This window comes from Phoxinus phoxinus (genome assembly GCF_949152265.1).
Source record: "Phoxinus phoxinus genome assembly, chromosome: 20".
Classification (NCBI taxonomy): Eukaryota; Metazoa; Chordata; class Actinopteri; order Cypriniformes; family Leuciscidae; genus Phoxinus; species Phoxinus phoxinus.
This window is the reverse complement of record NC_136895.1, coordinates 13898134-13923981: the sequence shown is the minus strand read 5'-3', so window position 1 is coordinate 13923981 and position 25848 is coordinate 13898134. Positions and strand designations below refer to the sequence as shown.

The window sequence follows — 25848 nt, the reverse complement described above, 5'->3', positions numbered from 1 at the left end:
AAATCTCCACCATCATCCACACACGCTTGCCGGGGACTCCTTCTCTATGTGTACAGAAGTGACGTAATGACGCAAAGACATGCTCGAAATTCCCGCGGAAATCCACCAGTACCACTGGAATTAAAATCATTATTACAAGCTTACCGTTTTGAATCGAGGTAAGGCAAGCAGATCGTTTTGAACACTGGCTGGTTACGGTTTTTTTTTTAATGTCTTTTTTGATATTTTTAAACCCAAAAAAGTGCCGGACTGCAGCTTTAAATAAACCAAGTTTATTTTAGATAATCCACTACAGGAAATAACTACAAACTTACACAAAAGATCAAAGAAGCTTCTAGCAAGCCGCACACTTTCAAATTAAATCTCTATTGATTAATTTCTTGCTTGATAAAAGGTAGAAGTAGAAGCCAATCCCAAATTTATTAACTACGGTATTAGCTTTAGCATTAGCCATTTTAAATTAGAGAAGATTTTGCACCACAATACTATAAAGTTTAATTTGCTGCACGGCTGTCAAGGTCAACTATAAAAGATATGGGATGTCACAATGTTAAAAGAGGACAATCATTGCCAACATCAGTCGTGTGTGCGAGTGAGGGGCTTGTGGCTAAGTTGATTTTAGATAGTCAACTACAGGACATAAAAACAAACACTACAAACCTATACAAAAGACCAAAGAAGCAGTTTTCAAGCAGTACAATTTCAAATTAAACCTCTGTTGATGAAGCCAATATCTTAAAAGGTAGAAGTATCAAAACCAATCTCAGTTTTAACTACAGCACTATATTTGAAACACAGGTGAAACTCGAAAAATTAGAATATCGTGCAAAAGTTCATTTATTTCAGCAATTCAACTTAAAAGTGGAACTAATACATTACATGCAAAGTGAGATATTTCAAGCCTTTATTTGTCATAATTTTGATGATTATAGCTTACAGCTATGAAAAAATAGCTGTAAGCCATAATCATCAAAATTATGACAAATGAAGGCTTGAAATATCTCACTTTGCATGTAATGAGTCTATACATTATATTAGTTTCATCTTTTAAGTTGAATTACTTAAATAAATGAACTTTTGAACGATATTCAAAATTTTCAAGTTTCACCTGTACGCTAAAACTTCTTGTAGAAAATAATTCCTGGTAGATATAGGGAATTTGTAGAAATCTGTACTTTTAAACTAGCAATGACAATATTTTCAATTATTTACCAAGCCAAGTAGTATTTGACATCTTAGTACAAATTATTTAGTAAAAAAACGAATGGTTACACTTTATTGTGGTGCTCCCAATTCTACTGACTGTAAGAAAGTTTGCAACATGTCAACTTATCCAACTAATATGAACACCTAACAGTCTACTAATAGTTGACATGTAGTTGCAACGTTACTTACAGTCAACAGAAAGTCTAAAGGGGACCATCAAAATAAAGTGTAACCAAACAAAGAAATGAAAGAAAAGCTGTTTGATTCAGAAACAAGTCAACTAACGCGCACCGAAACTCACACATTATATTCAAGCCGTTGAATTCTTTGAAACCGAGTGAAAGACCGTAAAACCATTAGCTTTGGTCAGAAAAAGGGAAGGGAGTTACTATATCAGTGGTCTGTATGTGGCGCGACCTGGTTGCCATGGAAACGCAGAGCGCACACAAACTATTTCAGTTTCTCAACCACAGCTTCCTGTAGCTTGACAAAACCCTTCCCCCCTTCTCAAGGCTCTTTCTTTTTTATTCTGTTCGCGTCACTCATATACAGAACGTATGCGGAAGGGGGAGGGCTCAAATGTACTCGTGCTTTACATGATAAGATATCTATGCTAATTATTTCGATGCAACTCGCTATCTTTTACACAAGAGCTTTGACTACATCATTGCAAGTCTAGTAAATAGGTATTGCCATTCATCAATCATCAATGCATTCATCTAATGCAAGGCCAAGATATACTATTGATTTGGTGATTTGCAACCCATAAGATAACCAAGATATATCACTTTTAGCATTCTGAAAAACTTCCTAATATCTTTCCTTAACCTTTAACTGGCGTTTATACTCGTTGAAGCGTCATTTTCACTTATTTTCTTTGCCGGATGTGGTTTTGCTCGACTTGGTTCACAACTCGAGGTGTGTGCATTTTGAGCATGGCTGTTTTAGCAGGTCCACCCATTACATGAAACATGATAGCATGAGAATAATGACTTTAAATGCGCTGCTTTATTGTTCTCGTTTTCATAGGATTCCTTTTAAAAAGATAACAGTGATATATAGGGAAGTCGGCATGAACCTACATTTCCTGCAAGATGATATTTAACCTGTTTTTAAAGAGTTATGGAAACCTCCAAACTGCACTACATCCACAAACATGGACTTTTAAAACAATGTAGGCTATATCAAGCAGATTCAGTAAAAATGGAGATAAGCATTGGTTTTAAAACAATTATTAAAAGGCCCAATAATCCACACGTTTAGACAATAAACGTTCAATATATATATATATATATATGTTTATAAAAAATTATAAGGCAGCAAGTGGTTTTAGTAATTTTACTTAAGTTTATAATTTTTTGTGTGTTGATATTTTGGCAGAATTGGTAAAAAAACTAAAGGCCATAAAGCTACAGTACACACCATGAAAGTCCTTATAGTTTTCTCCAGACATATCAGACTTAAGGTGTATGCTACTGTAGTTAAAACCAACTATTTTAACTTTAACACCAAAGTTGCGACATGTATCTCCCATCTTTATAAGACAAACATTTTAAGATATTTTGAGAGTGAGTTCAAGAAACGTGGTTAAAAAAACGTGCACCTTTTCACCTATGATAATATATTTACAATTGCATTTAAGAAAAAAAATACTTGGTTTCTGAATAATTGTTGTTTAAAAAAAAAAAAAAAAGTCCCATTTTTTTTTACTCTTCTGACAAAAGCAGTCGCCACAACCCAAAAAAAATTCAGGTGGCACATTTGGTCAATGCAATGTGAATTTTTTACCACAGACACATCTATATGGCTTTAAACGGAAGCCTTTAACGGCCTCATTCATGAGATGCAGGCATGAAGTCAACGCTAATTCAGTGACAAGAAAATATAACAAATGTAAGAAAATCGGCTTTTGACGAAACAGTGCACTTAATGTCTGTCAAGTCAGTTTAAGTTAAGTTAAATTAAGTTAAAATGACTTAAACATTCTAGTTGATTGTACTTAAGGCATTTTTATTTTATTTTTTTACAGTGTGTAAACAGGCATAAAAGCTGTAGAAATTGGACATGTTAAGAAACTATACGAGTAATTTTAATGCGAGACGCTGAGAAGGAAATGCTGGAACATTTATTTAATTGTTACCTCCGTGGTTTCACACGCAATGTGCAGTTGATACCTGAAGGAGTTCATTTGGCCTGATTTGCCCCTTTGAATGACTTTTTTTGGTGTAACAATGGAGACAGGTTGATTTGGTCCTAAACATTTTTTTGGGGGGAATAAATTGGACAAGTTCAATTAGATGTTACCATATTTTTAGGCTGGCTCACAAACCGTATACAGGAACATCCATGAAAAATGTTCAGTTTTGTATCATTCATATTACTACTGATTAAAGACATATTTCACACACAAAGAAAGATAATTCTGTCATCATTTACTCACATGCATGTCATTCTAAATCTGTATTGTTATTTTGTTTGTTTGCAGACCACAGATATGATATGTTGGATGTTTACAGTAATGGAAATGACAAAAAAACATCATACTGTAAAAGTCCATTTAACAGTCAATGGGACACACACACAGTATATTCTAAGTCTTGAGAGATTTGTATGAGGATTTAATTCATTTTACTTAAATTTAGGTCTGTTCCTCACATAAAACTATTGTATGAATATAGCAGTATGAACTACTTTTATGATGCATTTAGTCATTTTGATGATTAGAGGAATAGTTCACCCAAAAATAAATATTCTGTCCTTCAACTGTTTGGTTACCAACATTCTTTAAAATATTTTTCTTTGTGTTCAGCAGAAGAAAGAAATCCATACAGGTTTGGAACAACACGAGTTAGTAAATGATGACAGAATTTAAAAAGTTTTAGGTGAACTATCCCTTTGGTCACCATTAACTTTCACTTCATGGAAATGTGCAGCATTAACATTCCGCCAAATATCTTCTTTTGCGTTCCACAGAAGAAAGAAAGTCATACATGTTTGGATAATGACAGAATTTTCATTTTCAGACGAGCTAACCGTTTAAATAAAACTACAGACAAATAAAGACATTCAAACAAGCCTGAAAAGCAATATCAAATACTGATTTCATGAATATTCCCCTGAGCATTGACTCTTAGTCCTCAATCTCACATATAGGCCCATCTTTCGATCTCTGGCTTCCTTTTCTATGCGATTTGCATGTACAGTGCAGTCACAAGGATTCTCATCCGGTCTCAACCCACAACACTTTTATATTTAGTCAAAAGGCATTTTAGATGCAGCACGGTAAGACTTAAGCAAGTCTCGCGAGCACCATTTTAGCCGGCAAATTTACGAGGCATAGAAACCGGCTCAAAATGGAACAAGGAAGTGGTAAGAGGCCTGTGCAGCAAGGCATCATGTTCAAGTGCATCACGCAACGTGACACCCAAAAGAGAGTCCGATGAAAAAATATCATATTTTCAATAAAATGTTATTTACTAAGGAACATTCATACTTATCATCTAGATTTTTTATATATAATATTATATGGCTAGGAACCGCATACAAATATGAATTTGCTTAGTGAATTACATTTTAATGAAAATATTATAAACAAAAATATTAGAAAATTATTAATATTTTCAATAAAGTGTAATTTACTAAGAAAACCTTATTATATTATATTATATGGATAGGAATTTCATACAGGAAAATATTATTAAATATCTATTATTTACAATTACAAAATGTACATGTATTGTATTATTACATTATTTTACTAAATGTACAAAAAATAGATTACACTTTATTTTAAGGTGGCATTGTTACAGTGTAATTATACATTTAGGTACTGAGTAATTAACTACATGTAGCCTAGTTACTATAAGGTTATGATTAGGATTAGGGTTTGGTTAAGGGTTAGTTGCATGTAATTATGCATAATTTATAGTTATTACAATAGTACCTACAAGGTCACTGTAAAATAGTGTTACCCAAAAATACAAGTTTCCGTTGGAAACAAAAAAGGTTTTACAGCCTGATGCAATGTTCCCACAAAGAATCCCAAATAAATCAACTCAAGAACGTCAAAAATGATTCTTCACAAGAGCAACCCAAGAGCCTTTACTTTTAAGACAGCGGAACAGAACTCAATAAAATAACAAATAGATTGTCAACAACACCCATCAAAATGTGTCTTATGAAAGCAGGGCTGATTGACTGACAGCTCGGCCTCTGCATCGTTCAAATCTAGCAGAACCTCAAGCAAGCTCGAGGGGACACACCCAAAGCAACATGATCTTTGACAGCTCCTTCACCAGGTAACACAAACTGGAACCCAACACACCTCGCAAGCGTCCCGCCACAGACCCTTTTGAAATCTCACGTTAAACATTTCGCAAAGCGCTCTTTTGCAATATTTCGCCTCCATTCTGACACTTTACAAAGCAACAACTTCTCACTTTGGCAGTCTAAAGAGAATTCCCCTTCTTCTTGGTCAACGACGACAGCGTTTCTCAGTTAAAAAAACAACACTGCTAATAATTCCAGATAAAAAATACTTCAAATAAATTGAGGGCTCAGACAATGAAACTGTTTGTCCTGCATGTGTTTGTACACACTAAGATTTAAATCATCATTGACATCCGTCAAGATTCGAGACACACTCATTCACCAATTCGTTTAAATGTAGTACTTAAACTGATGACTAGTGATGGTGAATAAGATTCAGTAAACTATATTTACTATCCAGAGAGATGTAATATTACATAACACAGAAACTGGACCAAACTATGAATGAATCCACACCATTAATACACATGATTAGTCACAAAATGCCAAATACAAAATACAGCAGTAAAAATAATTTAAAAAGTATCAATATATATATACACATAATTATAGCACACACACAATATAAACACAAATTCACCAGTTAAAAAAAAGAAAAAGGAAAAAAAAAGTGTTAATATATATATAAAAAAAACTATACAATTTTGTACTTACATAGGGCCAGGCATAGGACCAAAACCAAGGGTCCTAGAGCAAAAAATCTCGCCATATCCAAGGGTTCAAACACCTCTTCTAAGACACCATATGTCCTATTTGAAAAAGACACAGATCTGGGTTAACCATTAGAATGCGTAATGGCTTTCTGGTCTCTCTTGCTCTGTTTTCATGTAACCTTACGTGTTCTTATGCGTCTAATCAGTCGGTCCTGTTGCCGGTGAGTGTTCACCTTCAAAAAAAATCCTTTAGCCTTTTTTTGGGTCTTGAGACAGCAGAGCAGTGCCAGAGACACTCTCCCCTTCAGCTTTGCGTTAAGGCCCTTTCTTAACAGGAAGTTGCATTTTCATCTACGCCACACATCTCTCGCCTTGTACTGTGTCATGTCCTTCAAATGGGAAATGAGAGAATTATCTCACTTTTGCTTTTTCTTTTGACTACCTGCATCCATAGTGAGAGCAGCACCTTCAAAACATGTGGATTTTGAATTAAAATCACCTTCACGTGAATGTATGAACAATTCAAGTCAAATGTCTTCAATGAAGCAGAAATTGTTACATAAGAGATACAAAAAAAAGTTCTTTCAGTGAGGATCCTAAATAATTCAATTAGTCGGACACAATATGAGTGCAATACATATCAGTAATTTTGGAAGTGTATAGTCAAATTCAAGGACTGTAATTATCAATTAAAATACAGATTTTTTTATAAATACTTTATTTACTCTATATTTATATGTATTTATGAAGGACAAAGACAATAATTAAAGCCCAACATAAACTAGGAAAGAGAAATCAGCAACATTTCAAAGTTTTGATTCCATGACCTTCATCCGACATTGATGATGCCAAAACGTTGCTGAATAAATTTACCATTTTTGCAAGTTGGAATGTGTACAGGGTTTCTTTTTACTAGTTTATATATAAAGTATTTTTAGTAAATAATAACAATAATATATATATATATATATATATATATATATATATTACAAGTACAAGAATTACACACCAAAATATACAAGATACAGCAATATTTATTTGGTATTATTTTTAAATGATAAAAACTTAAAATAATTTAAAAGAAATATGTAAATAAAAATAAAAGAAATTAAAACAAATCCTGGCTTCTAATTGGTCATCACGGTGGGGCCGTTTACACTGGTGCAATGGTTCAAATTGCTCATGGTTCGGTTTGTACCACGGTTTTAGGTTCACGGTTTCGGTACTGGTCGGTATGTGCTATGTTTAGGAAAAAAGGACTACTGTCAAATAATAAGAACAAATAATCTAACTACAAGCAACAGCACAAATAAATCCAATAGAGCAAAGATACAAATTAAATAAAGTGCTTTTCGGGTTTCTCAGGTAGGTCTAACATTAGTTTTTAGGTACAGAAATTGAATAAAAGTAGGCCTACTCAAATGTAATATATAGACGCGTCATCAGATTTGAGATGAACCGCGGGGCAAGTGCGTGCCGAACTGTGGGTGGAGAACGTACGGTTTGATGTTTTACAGAGAACAGTTTCCCATAGTTTACACCACACCGTTTTCAACTAAAAATGGAAAACTTTTTATGAGTTTTGGCTGTTTGGCCATTTACACGACAACAGTGTTTTAGGGGCCGGAAAATGGGTTTCAAAGTTTTGAAAATGATACCATTTTCATCTCCATGTAAACTCGAAAAACGGCAATATGTAAAAAATAATGACGTCATGCGCATGTGTATTATGTGTTCAGTCTATAGGTGCATAGTATTTCTTTACAAAAAGTGACAACTACTGGCCTGGCATGAACAATACAGCGTTTTTTGGTTTTACGGATCCGTGAGGATCGTTTTCGTCTGTACGCGGAATTTTCAAAAACGCAAAGAAAAACGTTTTCCATTTTTAGTACAACTTGGTCGTGTGTCAACGTACCATAGGTATATTGGGATGTACACTAAGTGTAACCTTAGTGAACATACTGTACCAAAAAAAGGGGATTTTCTCAAGGGGCAGTGCCTTGGAAGCAGGGATTTTTGGAAGACAAATTACACCAAGGAACATTACAGAATATGGGATATAAAGTAGTGATTAAATAACAACTTTTGGGATCAGTGATATCCTAAAGTGTGGCATGAACGTGAAGGGGACGAAATAAAAGCAAATATTCACACAAGTCATGATCCATCAGGTCCACAAATAGCAAATCAGCCTGAATGGGTCGATCGAAATTAGATTAGATTAGTTACAAACTGATCTGTGCGAAATAGCGAACACTCTGGTCTTGTAAATGAACTCTGCCCCTCTGTGCCTGCGACCTTTATGATAACTGCGGTACACTGACAATATGACTCATCATGGTCCATGACAAAAAGGTAACTTGATAAACTCCAAACCCAGTGATGCGACTTAGCCTCCTCGTTTCGTTACTATATACTTTACCATTGTTTTCTTAAATAACATTTTGCTGTCACTTTGAGTCTTTAATGGGTTTATCACGCTGTAACTATTTTATAAAAACGATACGGTACTGGAAGGAAGCCATATTGTGAATTTACAGAATACAGTAAAGCTGTGGTTCCTTAAGCCATTTGTACTCTATAACGCAAGTATGATAGCATAAATGCAATGAATATATATTGTATTTTAAGATCTCTTTGCATGACGAACATCATTATGCACTGACTGGATGCTTAAAATACCAAACTAATCTGATTGTTTTGTGAAAAGTGACACTTTTGAACAAAACATGCCTCATGTACTCAAAAACAGTTTCATTAAACATTGTGATATTGATATGTTATCCTCAGTAAACATTAATGACTCAATGGTGACATCCAACTCAAACTTTTTCTCCTCACGTGGCCTTAAAAACTTAAGCAGCGTTGCTTCTTGACTATTTCTCACTTTCCAAGCCCTCTGCATGTAGGCAGCGCTGCAAGATACCACTTCCTTGCCCGTTCTTTTTTTCTCTCCTCTTTTTTTTGGTTTCCCGCCTGTTTGAGGAAGTAGCACAGAGACAAAGAGACGTGCAAAGATGAAAACTCAAAATGACAACCTACTGACTGTACGAACAGACACCAGAGTAAAACTTTAATGAACTTCAAATATCCGAGGGACGATTATCAAAGAGATTGATAATTCAAGATCAGGATTCAAGAGATTTTTGAGGCCAAATCTAATACAATGCATCTAAAGTACAGCGAGAATTACATGTGTGTGTAAATTCCTCTTTTCTTTACTTCTCTATAGTACTTACAGAGAAACCATAGGCAAAATGAATCATTTCTTCCACTTTTTTTGTCGCTCAGATCACTTAATGCTCAGGAGATGCGTGCCGGAGACTGCAAAATCAACTTCCTGCTAAAACTTGTGTCACTAATACCAAGTATAGTGTGAATGTTCATGGGCTAAATATATCTGCTTTGATGAGGGAGAGTTTTTTAAAACCGTTTCATCACTTGAAATTAGTTTTTAAAAAACTAAAACACACATAATCTGGTCAAATGGAAGAAAATATATGCTATGAAAGTGTAAAACAAGGAATAAAACCTCAAACAGACATAGTCTACAAACAAATAGTAGGCGGTGGGTAGTTGGCTGCCTCAAAGGGTGATCAACCACTTCCGGAAGTCTGTATTTTCTCTCTCTCAAAAGCACGTTTGCAATTTTGCACAAGCAAATACAGAATCAGACACGTAAACTACACCCTCATTTATGAAACCTTTTATAGCCGATGAGTAATTCCGTACTGTGGTGTGAAACAAGAAAACTTTACCTATCGACCCACACTAAGTGTACTTGCTAAAAACTATTAAATAGTGACATATTTAAGCAACATATTCTAGCACCTGGAAGGTCAACGCTGTTGTCTGTGGTTGTGATTGTGTGTTTAACAATAAAACAAAAGCATTTTTACATTTCTGAAAAAAACGTGAGTAGCGTCCTGGAGAGTTAGCAAGGAGTTAGGATTTAATATGGATAAAAACATAACAATTACAATAATTCATTTATTAATAAAAAATAGGCTATTTGGGTGGGGTATGTGTCAAGCTAGCATGCTAAGCTAGTACAACGAGCTGGTAGTTTGCAATCGAAATAAATAAAGAACAGGTAGTTTCATTTTACAGTCAAATTAACAAACTAAAGGACGAATGAGAATAACATATCAGACGTAAAGACATTTTGTGGGATTTTAAATCAGGCAATGAATAAGTACAAGTCTATGGGATTTTTCAGGCATTTTATCATTTGCTAATCTGATCGCTAAGATAAGTATTAGCATTTCTACTCAGCAAACCGTGTGATTTGAGGTATCATTCGTGTCTGTTGCTCAAACAATGTGGGTTAAGTTACACAACAAAGTTTAGTTCAAATCTTTATAACCTCGGGTTGCAACAGAAATACGGATATAGCATTAGCAGACATTTTAGTACAGCTTTTTTTGTACAACAAACTATATTTTATTCTTTAGATCGTTTAGCTTTCAGTGTGAGCGCCTTGCTGACAGAAATCATCTTAATATTCAGCTGTAAAATGCATCAGAAGAACACTGCAATTCTAGGCTACTTTTAGCACACATGCTAAGCTAAGTGTCATTTGATCAAAATTGGTCTAAGCTGGGCTGAAAGCTGTTGTGCGGACGGATAAATAATTACATATGTACCAATTAATTCTGCTGGTTGCCATTCCCTGTTATTCTCAGACCTTTCCACCTTTGGAGGGACTGCTTCAGGACAGAACCAGCCCTCTGACCTGAAAGAAATCTTTGTTGCACTTGCAACCATATTTATCATGTTTCATGGCTGTCTGGCACTGGTCCACACAATGGTGTACCGCCTGCTTGCATAAACATCTCAGGGGCATGGCGTTGTGTATGCATACGATGGCAGACTCCCAATTCTGGTTTCACAGACAAAGCTTAAGCTAGTCCCAGACTACAATGCATGCTTGAACTGTTTTAACTGAAAGCAACTTTGTTTTGTTCACACCGGTATTGTTTTTTTAGGCACGTTTATGAAAGCTACTTAAATGTCCTAATTGAACTGAGGCCTAATCCTGGCTTAGTCTAAGCCCTGTCCGTGAAACCTTAGTGTGTGGTGTAGATATAATGAAATTAATTCAATATAAACTAATTAATTTTAATATAATATATCTATTTCCCCATTGTATGTTCAGCTGATGATCTATGGCAGCTTGGTTATTCTTATTGAAAGAATCACACAGATTCCTTATCACTGATGTGTCGGCAGCTGATGAAATCCGCTATTTTTAAACCACGAAGCATTTAAGTGAGTGAAAATGAAGAGGCGTGACCTGAGTGTCCTGCAGCTGCAGTATGAGCGCGAGGGGCAGGCCTGAGAAACAGCGTACCACAAAATTACACAAACCATGCACTCTTCCTCTTTGCTCTGCTTCTCCATGGTGAAAATCTCTGGATTTCCACTGTAGAAAGTGAAAGTGTTCAGTTGTTATCTAAAACAGATATTTGATTCTACAAAGATTTTGTATTTTTTTATGGGGGGGGGGGGGGGGGGGGGGCTTTTATTTTGTACTTCTTTTCATACCTACCAAAGACATCTGGAGGTTCCTGGCAATGCAGCTGCCATCCTTATGAGGTCAGGTGGAGAATGGAGGTCATGACGAGGGGTGAAACGCATGCTGGGACGCCCACAAAACCTAAGTGCCATAAAGACATGACAGCAAATAACGATACAGATTACTTCTGTCAAAAGAAGAAATATGTCAGTCATGGAATATATATATATATATATTTATCATATATAAAATATTGTAGCCTATCATATGAAAACTAATGGAGCAAAATGACTGTTGCATAAAGACATTAATCTATTAATATACTTTATTATACATTGCGAAGCCATAAAATAGTCATTAACGTCATGTATTTTACTTTGACTTGCTTTTAATAACATATTTCAATGTAGGAGAAAGTCAATGGCAGTGTTGTGTTAAAAAGTTACTTTTAAAAGTAATGCATTACAATATTGTGTTACTCCCTAAAAAAAAAGTAACTAATTGTGTTAGTTACTTTTTTTATGGAGAGTAATGCCTTGTTACTTTTGCATTACTTTTTCTCACCTGGGCTGGACTAGCTTGTTTATTTTTTGATAGCAATTTTTTTTTAACATATTTTTGGCAAACGTAAAAGTCCTTTCATAACAAAAGTGAAATGAATAAGCCTCAGACTAAAGGAAATGCAAATTCATACCTGGACAGTAGAGGACGCAGCTCACACAAACCTTCAGCTGCCGTTCTGAATTGCAAGATAGGACGCAGGAGAAGAAACTTCAAAAATGAAACACAAATGTGATGTTTATCTAAAGTCATTTTTTCTTACTGGTATGGTAAATCATCAAAGGTCAGCAGCAAAGACATTGGTTAATAAAGTGAGATTAAATGCATAAAGTATATTTGCGTTAACATTTAATTATTAAAAAGTTTGCATAATATACTGAGTTAGCATTTAACCGTTTTTATTAATTTTGAGAAACAAAGTAACTTGAGTTACTGGTCCTGATTTGAAAAAATAACTCTGATATTTTGTTGTAAATTTAAAAGTAATGTGTTACTTACTAGTTACTTGAAAATAGTAATCTGATTACATAGCTTGCGTTACTCCCAACACTAGTCAATGCATTTAGCAAGTAGCTGAACTTTAGCTTTCTAAATTAGCATTGGTCGAACCGTCGAGGTGAATTTAATGTCGCACTTTGGTTTTTATGCATGTAGTAATTTTTCAAACAATAATAAAAACAACAGAAGACCCCTTTCTCTAAGTATGAGCAAAAGTAATAGTGATGCGAGTCTTAGCAAACTGATACCCATTTTATCTTTACCATAATTATCAAGTATATAGGCCTATTTCACTATTTGGACCATCGCTGTATCAAATCTAGAACATTTCATATTTCCTTTCATATTACATCTCCATATCATCATTTTCATATGACTTTTAGACAATTATTTTAGGAAGGTGAAGGTGCCGATATTCAAAACACAATCCGAAAGCATCAAATTCCTGTAAATACCATGTGGAAATAACTATTTTTTTCTTCTTGTGGTAGATTATGTGTTATTAACTGGGCCTTGTCAAGAAGAATGTAAGAAGTGCATATAAATGAGGAAGTAGATGTGAGAGTATGAGATAGTATGTGAAATTTCTTTAGTTTTATAGGCCTACTACCACATTATCTGCTAAAAATGTCCGGACGCCCATTTGCATGCAGGGTTTTTTTTTTCTTCCAAAAAAGATTAAGTTGCGTTCATTTACAAGAACACGGACGGTTACGTGAGTACAGGAGTTGTTTCACTTCCTCACTCAATAAAATGTATGACAGGAACAAAAGTTCCTGCATGTGGACATCTGTTTCTAACAATATTTAATTCGTCAATCCGCGATTGCACGTGACAGCGCCAGCTGATGGATGACACTACCTCAAGGGATCATTTACTTTTGATAGAAGAAAAAAGGTTAAACATAAACAAAAACATCAACCATCTCATATCTTATCAGCCTATCAAAGGCACACAAAAATCAATTTAATGCCTCTTGGAGCATTTTACGAAATATTAATAATATATAGGCCTATGATGCATTCAAAAATGCAGGTGACTACTTTGGATTAATGTAGACCTTAATTTGTCCTGATACGTCCCATGCAACATAACTTGTCAATCAACCAACCATTGACTTGCATGAATCTTTAAAAGAAATGTATAGTCCAATGGAAAATGGCTAAGGTCATACATATACATGCACAAAATGTCTTCAGTACTATTCGCCTTTTATAAAAACAAACAAACAAAATATTAGACCCTTCACTTAAAAAGGGGCTAAATGATTTAATGAAGCTCCATCCTCCACCACTGGATGGCAGTGTGCATCCATGACTGTGTCTATTCACTTACCTTGACTAATTTTGCCTGTTTGCCACTATGGAGAAAAGGGTGACCCGTGCTTTTTACATGTCGGCATGAACCCCGTCATTCGCCCTTTAAAGGGTCATCAGCCACGTTTTCCCGTCTTGAGGCCTGTGCTTATTAAGTAGGACTGTGCTTAAATCGGCTTCCTCAGGAAATATATATCATATACGTTCCTCAATCTCTCTCTCTTCCAGGAGGTTACGACATGCTGAGGCAAGTTCGCCAGGTCTTCTTTTTGATTGACAGCTCCCTAACAAGGACAGCCTAAAGCGACGGAGGTGCGCCCTGAAGCCCCTCTCCTCTCCCATGATGCACCAGAGGGCAGAGGGCTGTGTGTGATGTGTTTGTCTTTATCTTGTTCCACCTGCACACACAGCCAGAGCGGTATAAATGTGACATTACATACATGAACTTTCACCGTTTCTCATCAGGGTGGATATGATGATAAAGAGCCATTAAAACACCTTCCTCTGTCCTCTGAATGGCTACATGCTATGAAACGGACAAGAACAAAAGAAAATAAAAAACTGCAGACCTGTCAAAGTGTCGTTACGTATCTAGACCTGCTTGCACATTTTAACATGGGTAAATTACACTTCATATACACAAATAAGCAGGTGTTAAATGCCAACAGAAGGAAAATATGTTGACTGATGACAAGATGGCTTCCTTAAAGACATGTTACAATAACCTAAGCTTCATCAACAGCATTCTTAGCATAGACCTGTTACCACACATACAAATAGATTCATTATTATTCACAAAAAAAGCTAAATCATGATTACAGTAATGCTCAACACACTCACATTGTGTAAATATTGGTTCCCAAGGCAATTGGAATCTCATCAGCAGACTGTCGAGGCTTGTGTATCTCCAAAATGAGCTGCATTTTCAAAGGAGGTAGCCAAGGCACAGTTTCGAGGGCCAAGAAATGTCCAATCAGCTGTAGAGTTCCTCGGTCCAGCATTAACACAGCTGTAGTGCATTGAGACAAGCAACAGGCACCACAGATAAATAGGATGAACATACCTGACCAGTTGGACACGGAAACCAAGAGTACCTCATTGTCGGCATACCTCGATAAACCATTCAACAAAAACTCGAGGCAGTCATTAAAATTCCAGATCAAAGGATACATTCATGTCAGCTCCATCATTCCCTGCGCAACGACAAACCTTATTCATGTGTGGCGCTAATCAAGATGCGCAATCCAACAAAAGCATTCAAACATCAACTTCTAGATCTTCTAGGACCAAAGAAATGGAGAAAGAGCAATTGAATGTGAAAGAAAGAATGAGAGGCAAAAGAATACACCACAAGGGATTCCAAACATCTTGAATGCACTTTGATGTATACATCTATTTTTAAATATATACATACTATTGCGCTCTCCTGGACTGCACTATAATATTCCTGACCAAACAGCAAACAGCAGGTAGGCTAGCGGACTCTCCAGAGGTATTCATCTTCTATATCTTCTGACAAGGCAGCTCTACTCATTCAGTTCTTCCCCATTTCTCTCTCTAGTAAAGGTGGAATCTGTCAGTCAAAAGCAAGCATACAGTACAATACACACATTACTCTTTCTTAGCTATTGCAAGTAATTCATACACTTTCTATTTATCATTAGAAATTCCATGTGTCAGATATGGTCGTGAATATTGATATTGCTACGATTCAGAAAAACTAGTCATAAACCTTGAAATTACTGCTAATAATTAATGCATTTACTTTTACACAAAAGAACTACAATACTACAGCCTTGTTTACACCTGGCATTAAGAAGTGTATTGGATGATCGGATCACAAGTGCACAATGCTAAATACAGGTGTAACCGGGGTCTAAAACGTTTTGAGCTTGTCCACTTCCACAGGTACTCGAAAACGCCTTTGGCCGGATTGCTTCGTAATGTAAACACTCATGTGGTCGAAAGCGTTCATACAGCCACAAAAGACCGTCTACTCTCCGCCTACTGACCTAATGCGGAAACATTATTGGAAGTGCGATAGCCAGACGAGATTTAAACTTTATCGACTGAAGACCCAAGTTTTTTTTTTTTTACATGCACTCACAGCATTCTTGCAGCTTTCAGAGCAGAAACAAAAGTAGCTGCTCTCCACATGTTCTCCGTCATCTCCGGTCACATTCATACGTAAATTGAGTTCATTAGATCGAAAGATCTGAAAAAGTCCATACATTTACCCACCCATAGACCCTCCCCTCGAAGAAATCAGGACAGAAGTGGTTAAAAGAGACGGATTAAAACACCAGGTGTAAATGGATATGTATCTCCCTCGTCTACTTGTGATCCGATCAAACAAAACGCATCAATACCAGCTGTAAAAAGGGCCATAGATGAAAATACTTCAAAAACACTTGGTGGCAACATTTCCAAGTCCATCCAATTTTTTCATACATGCTTGTTATAAAACATTTTTTTTAGCATACTAATCGGTAGAATAAGACATTAGTGGCAACAAAATAAGTGAGGAACTGGGGGACCATTCCCTGGCTGCCCGAAGGAATTGGTAATAAAAAGCTCCTGGTGAATGACCTATCATAGATGAAACAGAGGCACCGATCTAATGAGGGATTGCTAATGAGTAGTGTAAACGAATGTGTTTGTTCTTTATCATGGTTAAAGCTAATAAACATCAGCTTATGGTATCACCTTGATTAGCATGTGAAACATTCTGAATTCTTATGTTTTTATTTAGAAAATGTAAACTGCATTACATTGACTTTAACTTTCAAATCTCAAAATAAGAACAAGAAAAATCACTGTATGCGGTGTTTATTGTCTGGCCTTGTGTATTTCCCAATTATTATATCCCAATTTGATACACTAGGAAATAAGTGCACATATTAAAACACTTATTTAACAACATCATTACAATAAAGACAATAATAAGGAGCAAGGCCTACTTCAGGAACTTGGAATGGCAAACCATTCCCCAGAGGAATACCTTTTTTTGGAAAGATACATTGGCTGCACCCCAGAGACTTGGCTCTCAAAAGCTAGCCACACACAGTATGCAGCCTTTGTTCCAGTGAAAGCATTTGTCTTCAGTGCAGCGCAAAGAAGAGGGGTTAAAATCCAATTCAATCGATATCACTGGAGACGTACAGATACAAACAGAGGCTAAGGACCCCTCCCATCACCAGCTGAAAGTTAAAATAGAATAAAATGTTGAAATGCCTTTGAAGTTTCAATACCAAACCCTGAGCAAGTCAATACTCACCGTATTGTTACAGATACCCAGAAAATTTCTACAAAAATATACAGAAAAAACAATGCCAGTTCTATCTAAATATTCACATTGAGATGTTAATTAATGTCTGCTTGTACAAGGTCATGCATTTCTGAACAATAAATGGTATTTTAACATTTGATGGGGCTTATCAAGGATTCAATTCAGTGAAAATAAGGGTAGGTGGTCCATGTGAGCGTGTTGCATTGCAATCCCAGGCCAAGGTAGTGTATAAATAAGATGACTGTCCCACCACAAAAACCCCTCCCATTCACTCTCCATTCTCTTACCTTTACCACCTTCCCTCCAGGTTAACTCTGTGTCCCAGCTAATGAGGAGTTTCCGTGGCCTGCTGAGCTCCCGGGATGGGATGGAGCTTACCCCCGGTGTGGGACTGGGGGAGCGGGACGGTAGAGCACCGGTGTCAGCCTCCGCCTCGCTGCACATACATCATGCCGGTCATTAGCGGAGGATCAGGCTGGACCTTTGGCCAGCGCGCCACTGGCGGCAGGGAGGGGATGGCCATAAAAAACCCCAGGCTCTGTCACTCATTGTCACTTAAAGTGAGAATTTATCAGGGCCTCTGCCTGCGCACCAATGAATAATGAATGAGGTTCTGGAGCTCTGCCTTGACGCTCGGGTGCTAATGGGGCCGGAAAGCTTCGGCAGGACCATCCTTTGTGCCGGGAGGTTGCACTGTCGGGGTACGGACTGGCTCTTTGCAGACCTGGCTTGGCCTCTATTGGAGGCCAAGCCTGGCCATAATATCACACATTCACAGTGAGGTATACCCCTTCTTCTCTTGATGTACATGCCTGGAGCAACTTCTAGACCCTGGGTAGTCCATTTTGTAACACCAAAAGTGTTAAGAAGTTTAACACCAGTGCCTATTTAAGAAGCATAAGCGCCCTCAGTTTTGGAAGTGTCAGAATTCTTGTATAAGTAGTGCATGTTGACATTCCCTTGCGTTATTTGGCACAAGACTGGATGAATGTTGTTATTTTGACAAAGCTTCTTAGGGTGGCCTTAGAAGAGTTAAAACTTACTTGACTGTAAATATAGAAGCCCTTTTGCTGTCAAAATCTGGATTCAGGGAAGAGAAGTTTATCCCTCACTGGGGCTTTAGCATAGACTCATGAAGACCAGCATATTGCATCAGTTGTATCCAAAGAGAAATGATAAAAAAAGGTCAGTTTATTTTACTCGTTAATTCAGAACAAGCTTGAGATAAGATGAACACATCTGACAGCTCAGGACCTTTGTATAACCGAAGCAGCAGATAAAAAAAGAGCTGTAGGCACATCAGAATCTATAAATTATAGCCCTGTGCAATACTATCAACCTTGTTCTGCGTGTAAACCGCGTGAAATGCGATTCAGCGTAGTGCAGGAAATACTGTCACAATCAAAACGTTTGGAGTTAACTTCTTGTGAGGAAAGTTTGTGTTTTCTGGACCGAAAAGGACTGTTCAGTTTACACACTTTTTGATACTGTAACTTACTATAAAACTCTACGCTCCTGATGAAATAAAGAGTTCAAAATCAGTCTTAAAGTCTGGGAGCAAAAGAGTTTTTTGATTTATTCAGAGAAAGATTTTGGGGCGAATAAAAAAGAAAAGAAACAATAAACAAGCGCACATTCGGAGCTTCTGCCACACTTTCTTCCTGTCAAGTCTCTGAGAACTTTCAGCTAATTACGAGCAAAGCCCCACACCACAGAGAACTTGCATCCGTCGCTGTCTGAGGATGACAAAAGGCTTAGAGGGGGCAAGAAACAAACAAGCCCAAGAATACGAAAAAGGCTTTCCAGCTAGCTGCATGGGCGACAGCAGCATCTAATCAGTTGGGGGGTTTGTTTCAGCGCTGCCTTCAGCGTCGCATCGAAGGCGCAGTTCCTCTGATCATTGTGCGAAGGGGCTCTCCCACTGCGCCAGTCTCCTGTCCTCTGAACCACGGGTCAGTCCTTGGTGAGTAGCCTTGCTCCTTCGTCTACTTCATGGTGGTGCATCACAACTTCATTACCATGCAGAGATGCATACCGGGGGTAACTGCACCCCAGGACTGCCTGGAGGGGCTACGCTCTATCCGGCCTCCATCGGGATCTCCCTCGCTGCTGGTTGCCGCCGAAACGGGAGCGCAGAATGGAAACGCAGTGCATTAAGTGACTCCGTGCCTCAGGGTCAGAGAGGAGGCGACGTGGCATCTCCGCCGAGCAATCGTAAACAAGCAGAGGATGTTAGATCTCTTCATCCTATTCAAATGCTTTATTATGCTGATTTTTGAGCAAACTGTAAGCTAATCAGGGCAACTTTTTGCCGTTCTCGCATACACACAGGGGAAATTGTCAGAAAGGTTAGGTGCTGAGAGTCAATTCTGGTGCCTCGCCTCCAAACTTTGCACTCTCTGGATCATTTCAAACAAACACGGAGAGTCCGATGCTCTGTTGCAGTGGAAGAGATTTCATGCAGCATACTTAATTGGAAGGGGGCTTGGTGGACCATTGCGAGAAATATTCACATTCAGTATGCTCGTTGGGACCGAAGTTGTAAATAGTTAATTATGACTCTGTATGCAAATGTTGGCCTTTAAATGAATTCAAGGAATAATTTCCATGTTCATGTATTTGCATAAATGCATATTACATGCATTTCACACTCAACACCTCAAAATGTCATAAAGAGTGATACAATTTTAAGTTGATATCTAATGTATTAACTTGCAGTACCTCATACAGGTTACAGAAAGGACCTTGAGAATTTCACAGAACACAACAAAATATTTGATTTTTATCTGTATACACTACAGGTCTCAGTCCTATTCTTCCTTAGAAAACTAAAAATTTAACAAAAATACATATATATATATATACATACATTTACAATTATATTACATTTTCATTACAACAAAGTAAAAAAAAAACACCAGTGTGATTAAACTGCCCTTACATCATATTCCTCCTAACTAAAAAACAAAATTCTGAAGCAGTTTATAGTATATTGTTTGTCAAATCAAACTCATGTGTTGCAACCAACACACAGGATAAAACAATTATCTACATTAACATAAATATAAAACAAAAAAATCAAAAAGAAATGACCGAATAAAACAGGAACTGATCACTATACACTATAATTTTACATAGTAATTTCATATATTCTTGATAATAGTATAAATGTTTTATAACCATTTGAAATCAACATGGTTCATATGTTTTAATCAAGATGTCTATTAAAGATTTTTGGACACTCACATTGGTCGTGACAGAAGGCCACCAGAACAATTTCAGCAAATAAAGTGATCCTACAAGCAACTACAACTGCAACAAACGATTGATGCAAAGAAATTGCCTGTCGACAGATTTTCAATGACATTTTACCCGACAAATATCCTTCACTAATCAGTAATCACCACCTGCATTGAAGATCCAACACATTATTGTTATCCTTATTCCAGGTGGGCTGGTCTTAAGACAAAGCCTGAGCTCTGGCTGACAAGAACAGGTAGAGAAGAAGCAGGGGAGGGAAGGAGGGCGGCTAGGACGACTGTGTTAATTGGACTTTACAGTAACAGCGTGACAGGTGTTGTTTGGAAAAAAAAAGAAAAAACTCTGCGAGACTAGGAAAAAGAACACACCGAGCCGTTTGTCAGGAAAAGGCAGCTCCATCCTCACGCAACCGTTTCCCTTGCCGTTTTTCCTCAAAATTAATGCTGTCTACTTGTTTATCGCCGAGAGAACTCCAGGCCGGCATCCTCACACTTTTTTTCTTGGCCCTGCCACATGGCTAAGCCTCATCCTGATAGAAGCCCGTGTCAAGAGTAATCCGACAGGATGCCCCCCCCCCCTCCCCCTCATGATAGATATGCAATACTTGTCATTTAAAAGAGAGAAATTAGGTGTTTTCACAGATGCGGCAGGTCATGCCACTTTGTTGCTTCGTTGCTGTCAGAGCAAACCACTTTTTAAAACACAGGATATCTTCTCTTGCGTTAAAAGCTGTCAACAAATAGAGCCGACAACAGCTCGCTCTATTCTCTCCGGGCAAAGGAATTTGTCCAAAACAGATGTTTCACCTCTAAATATATATAGTCTATTGCTGTTGCTTGTGATGGCGTACACACAAAGTCAATTTGTTCTGGGAAACGTTGTTGTACAAACTTCAGCTATCTCCAGCTGCATTGACGTCAACTCTAAACCACTTTGAAAGTGATGTAGATGCGATTTCAAAGCGGTTTTCATCTAACTGAAGGACACGCAAGGTCATCAGACAATGAAAAGCATCTCGGCAGCGACTCTGCTGACAATTTCAGCCTTCCCTGCGTTGCAGCCTGTCTTTCTTCTCGTAATGACCGGAGACCAGCGGTACAGCCTCCGCTGGCATGCAGTACAGAGGAAAGCGTGGGAACGTACAGGCAGACACGGGCTTTTGCTTCAGCGTGCAGCGAGGCCACAGGTTTATGCAGGAATGCCTGTGGTCGCACGCTCGCCGCGTAAATCAAGGCTCCAAAACACAGCATTTCATTCAGTGAGGTTGGGGAGGCAAAAGCTCAGAGGACGCCTGCATCTGGTAGCGTTTTTGATTTACTAGGGACCTGCACAACATTACAGCACTGGAAAACGGTGGGAGCCCGAGTCCAAAGGGCTCTAATGTGTAGGCGAACGCAGTCTAAAGGATTCGGTCGTAGTGGTTGGCATCCAGGAGCGCTCTGCCATTCCACAGGATGTGAGGCAACGAGCAAATACGCTGGCTTAAATGAGTTTTTTTTCTGTACGGATCTGCGAGAAAAAACCCAAACCTTTCAAAGGGAGCAGAACTCATGTCATAGCAGTTTGGGTAATAACACTTGAAAGAGAATATCATATTATCACATCTGACATGTTTATGACATGGCAGCACAATAAGTTTTCCATAATCATTCTGCGAAACATCTTGTTTGTTACACCAAGTTCATTTATCATGAAGTTTGAACCTATTCAGACAAGATTGTCTTTAATTCAAAATAAACATAAAATCAAATAATTTAAATCCCTTAAAGAATGCAAACAAAACAATGAGGATTTTTTTTATTTCAGTTCCTTGAATAAGGAGGTAGACAAATACAAACAATGTTTTTGACCCAGAGGGTCACATTAATTGGTTAATTACTTTTACATTTTCTTGTATTTTCCAACTAGAGCATAAGCACATCTGCGAGAATGACTACAGTGATGGTAATATAGTGTTTCATATAATGAAACAACAGATAAAATCCAAATAACCAAACACGTATGATCAGTTAAATGTATTGCAGCCTTAATTTGCATTAAAAAAACAAACACACATCAATGATGCACCATTACTATTTACGTACAGCTTACAGGATGAACCCTGTATCTCTTGTTAATAATTTTTTTTAGACTCTGAATGATTTTAATTACTTTACACTCCAGATTGGAGTCCAAAAGAAAATAATGGCAAACATTCTCTCTTTTCATGCTTACTCAAGCAAGTCTATTTACTTTTTTTCCTCTCATTCGCAGCTTGATGGAGGGAGGCAACAGGATGGGATGTGACATTTTGGTTGGAAAGGCTTCAGAATTCAAAACAGCTGTGGGTAAAAACCACCTGTAAAGACACTCGCTGGATCAGATTTCTTTTGAAACCTCAACCTAGCATTTGTTTCCAATAGTTAGCTTGTGAAAAACCCCAAAAATTTCTAGAGATGCTTCCTTGGCCGGGCAACAAGGTCTAAAAATACCAGGAGATGCTATTCAAATGTTTATAGGTCCCGCTCAGAGGGTAGCCTTTTTTTTTTACTTTGTTAAGGTTCACCACAGATGACCATGTATTTCCCCAAGCTTCCTCTGAAAAAAAAAAAAAACATAATACATGGAGTACACGGACAACAGTATTGTATGTGCTTATGTGTGCATAAAAAAATCCAGTTCATTGTCAGATTACTGCCGTCTGTAAATGGAAGTAATGAAAACAACAGGCCTATTTTCACCATGAAATCAAAATGGACAATTCTTATGTTTTTACAGAATGTTGTGTTGTGTTAATTATAAAATGATTTACCCATACCATATATAGAAATTTTTATTATTATTAATATGCCCTCGTAATCTTCAATCAAACGCGTTAACCTACCCTCCCCCTCGAAATGACGTCGGTTCTCTTCATGACGTGTCTCTGTGGATGGTGGGACTAAATATCCTCCACAACTGGCATTTAGATCTGCATTCGTTTAGTTAGCCACACCCAATTTTCTACAATCCAATCAATGGATGAAATAAAATCTAGCCCTACATTTTTTTCCTCATACCAGAAGACGTTTTAAGCCCAAAGTTTCTCAACGGTCCACGCTGTGTCAGTGTTATGTGATTTTCGTCATTAAATTATTTATTGTATCGATACATAGACGCCAAGTCTTGATATTTTCATGTTAATTTCCAGGATGAGGGATAGTTAAAACAGCCTCATAATGATTACCTGAGAGCTCACCTGTTACATTTCTGTTACATATGGTAGGGGACACTGGTTTTATATACTCTTCTGAAATCAAATTGTCTTTGCGTAGGCCATTTCACAACAAAAATATCCATCTTGCGCCCAAGTTATATGCTGTTAAGGGCAAATTTATGTATTTTCCTATGACAACAGTATATGATTCAGCACATAATTACATTGCATAACTGAACAGTGTCACCTTTGACTTTTTTTTACTGTTTTTTTGTAAAACTGCTTAAAACAATATTATTGTAAAAAACAAATACACTGAATTGAGTGTGAAAACATTGAAATGCGCAAAAACATTTTTATTTGACAACTTTAATTTCTATTACAAACACAAAATTTAACAAGAAACAAGAAAGATGGATATAAAGATGTGAAATGAACAGACTGAGAACGTTATCTTATTAGGGAAAAATATATATGGAGAAAGTTTTCCTTTGGTGGCATTTGCAGTTGAAAAAAGGTAATACATTGCAATGTATCACAATACTCAGCATATTGCAAAAAGTTTAAAATTGCAATAATATATACCTTATTTACAGCTGCGCCATCTTTGATTTTGAAGGGGAATGAAGAGGAGGCTATCAGGGATAGACATGCATCTCTTTAGTGGGATGTACTGTCATGTAATGTGTTTTTGGATTGTCCTGCTGACGAAATACTGCAAAAATGTCTTTCTAAGTGTTTTCAGCAGACAAAAAAAACTCCAGACAACATGAGCTGTGTAAAATTATAAGTGATCTGGGAGCTTTATACAGCTATATACAGCAAATGCCACTGAAAACACGTCAAATCTATCTCTCACAGACTCGCTTTCATACCTGACATGGCACTGCTCTGAATAAGGCTTAAGTATCGTAATAATATCGTATTGTAGAGTCTCTGGCGATTCTTACCCCTAGTTGACATGTTAAGATTATTTCCAACGGACAAACAAAACAGCAGAAAATAGAATGACCAAAAAAGCAGAAAATAGAATGACCAAAAAAGCAGAAACATATGTTTCAGTAACAGAAGTTTTCAAGGACGACGATTTCATTATGACAAAAAGTAAAAAAAAAAAAATTTAAATTTGTTAACAGGGTCGACGAATAACTTCCTTTTAATAATACATTGTAAATCATAAGGTTAAAATTCTGTCATAAAAACTACAAAAATGTTAGCTTTTATAAACATCTTTATCTTTCATAAAGATGTGCATATTTGCCAAAATAGCAAAGTGAAGTTAAAAACAAAGGGGTGGGAGGAGACCAAAAAAAGAGAAAAAAATATTTTTGTTAATGCATGTTGAAAACTGTCTATGGTAACACAATAAAAGCTGGAATCAGATATTCATTGTTAAAGTCATTTTACCACGCATGTATGAGGGAACGCGTTTTGTAGAATGACCCAATAAAGAACAAAAGGAAAGTCAAAACAGAATCATTAACAATACATAAGGCAGAGTTTACTCGCTGTTGTTCTTTTTTTCCTTAGAAACCGCAGTTCTAAGATATTGCCAGATATAGCATTTTGGAGAAAACTTTTCAAATAATAATAATAAATACAACGGTTTGAATGGTGGATGTTTGGAGATCATCCCTTGATAATTCTCTTCCCCTCACAAACTAATTGGTTTAAAGTTGCCAAGCATGCGCCACAAGCTATTTCAAACCTGCATGCTATTGATATTTCATGTTTCAAAGCACAAATCCTTTCAATAAAGAAAAAAATCTTGAGATGCGCAAGCTATTTTCCTCCATACGTGTCCACTGGGGGAAACGAACATTGTCTACTTGGGTTTTTTTGCCCCGATTAGGACTTGTTTGTTGTCCCTGCTGCACTCACAGCTCCAAACTTGGACAAAGTTTGGCTCAAAAGCTGACGCTCTCTGCTGACCACACAATCGGCCAATAAAGCGTCAGCTTCCCGGCCACTTCAAACGGCGGGAACAAGGCGAAACTCGCCTCAAGAACCAGACCTAAAGAGAAACGGCACGTTTCTCT

The 25848-nt window shown here is 37.1% G+C and overlaps 1 protein-coding gene across 2 annotated transcripts; it reads right to left on the bottom strand.

Annotated features, from left to right (window-relative positions):
- Window positions 1-6374: 6374 nt before the first annotated feature.
- Window positions 6375-15341, bottom strand: LOC306987750 (uncharacterized protein). Of its 2 annotated transcripts, XR_013795241.1 has the most exons (6): window positions 14925-15341; window positions 14104-14482; window positions 12404-12480; window positions 11743-11850; window positions 11562-11616; window positions 6375-6577 (listed from the first exon to the last, which is right to left on the bottom strand). XR_013795241.1 is itself a non-coding variant. In XM_079592283.1 (4 exons), the coding sequence occupies exons 1-4, from the start codon at window positions 12520-12522 to the stop codon at window positions 6536-6538; spliced, it is 324 nt and encodes a 107-aa protein (XP_079448409.1). In that variant the 5' UTR covers window positions 12523-12891; the 3' UTR covers window positions 6375-6535. The 2 variants fall into 2 exon arrangements, 1 of the variants encoding a protein (XP_079448409.1); XM_079592283.1 differs by lacking the exons at window positions 14104-14482; window positions 14925-15341 and having other exon boundaries at window positions 12404-12891.
- Window positions 15342-25848: the final 10507 nt, after the last annotated feature.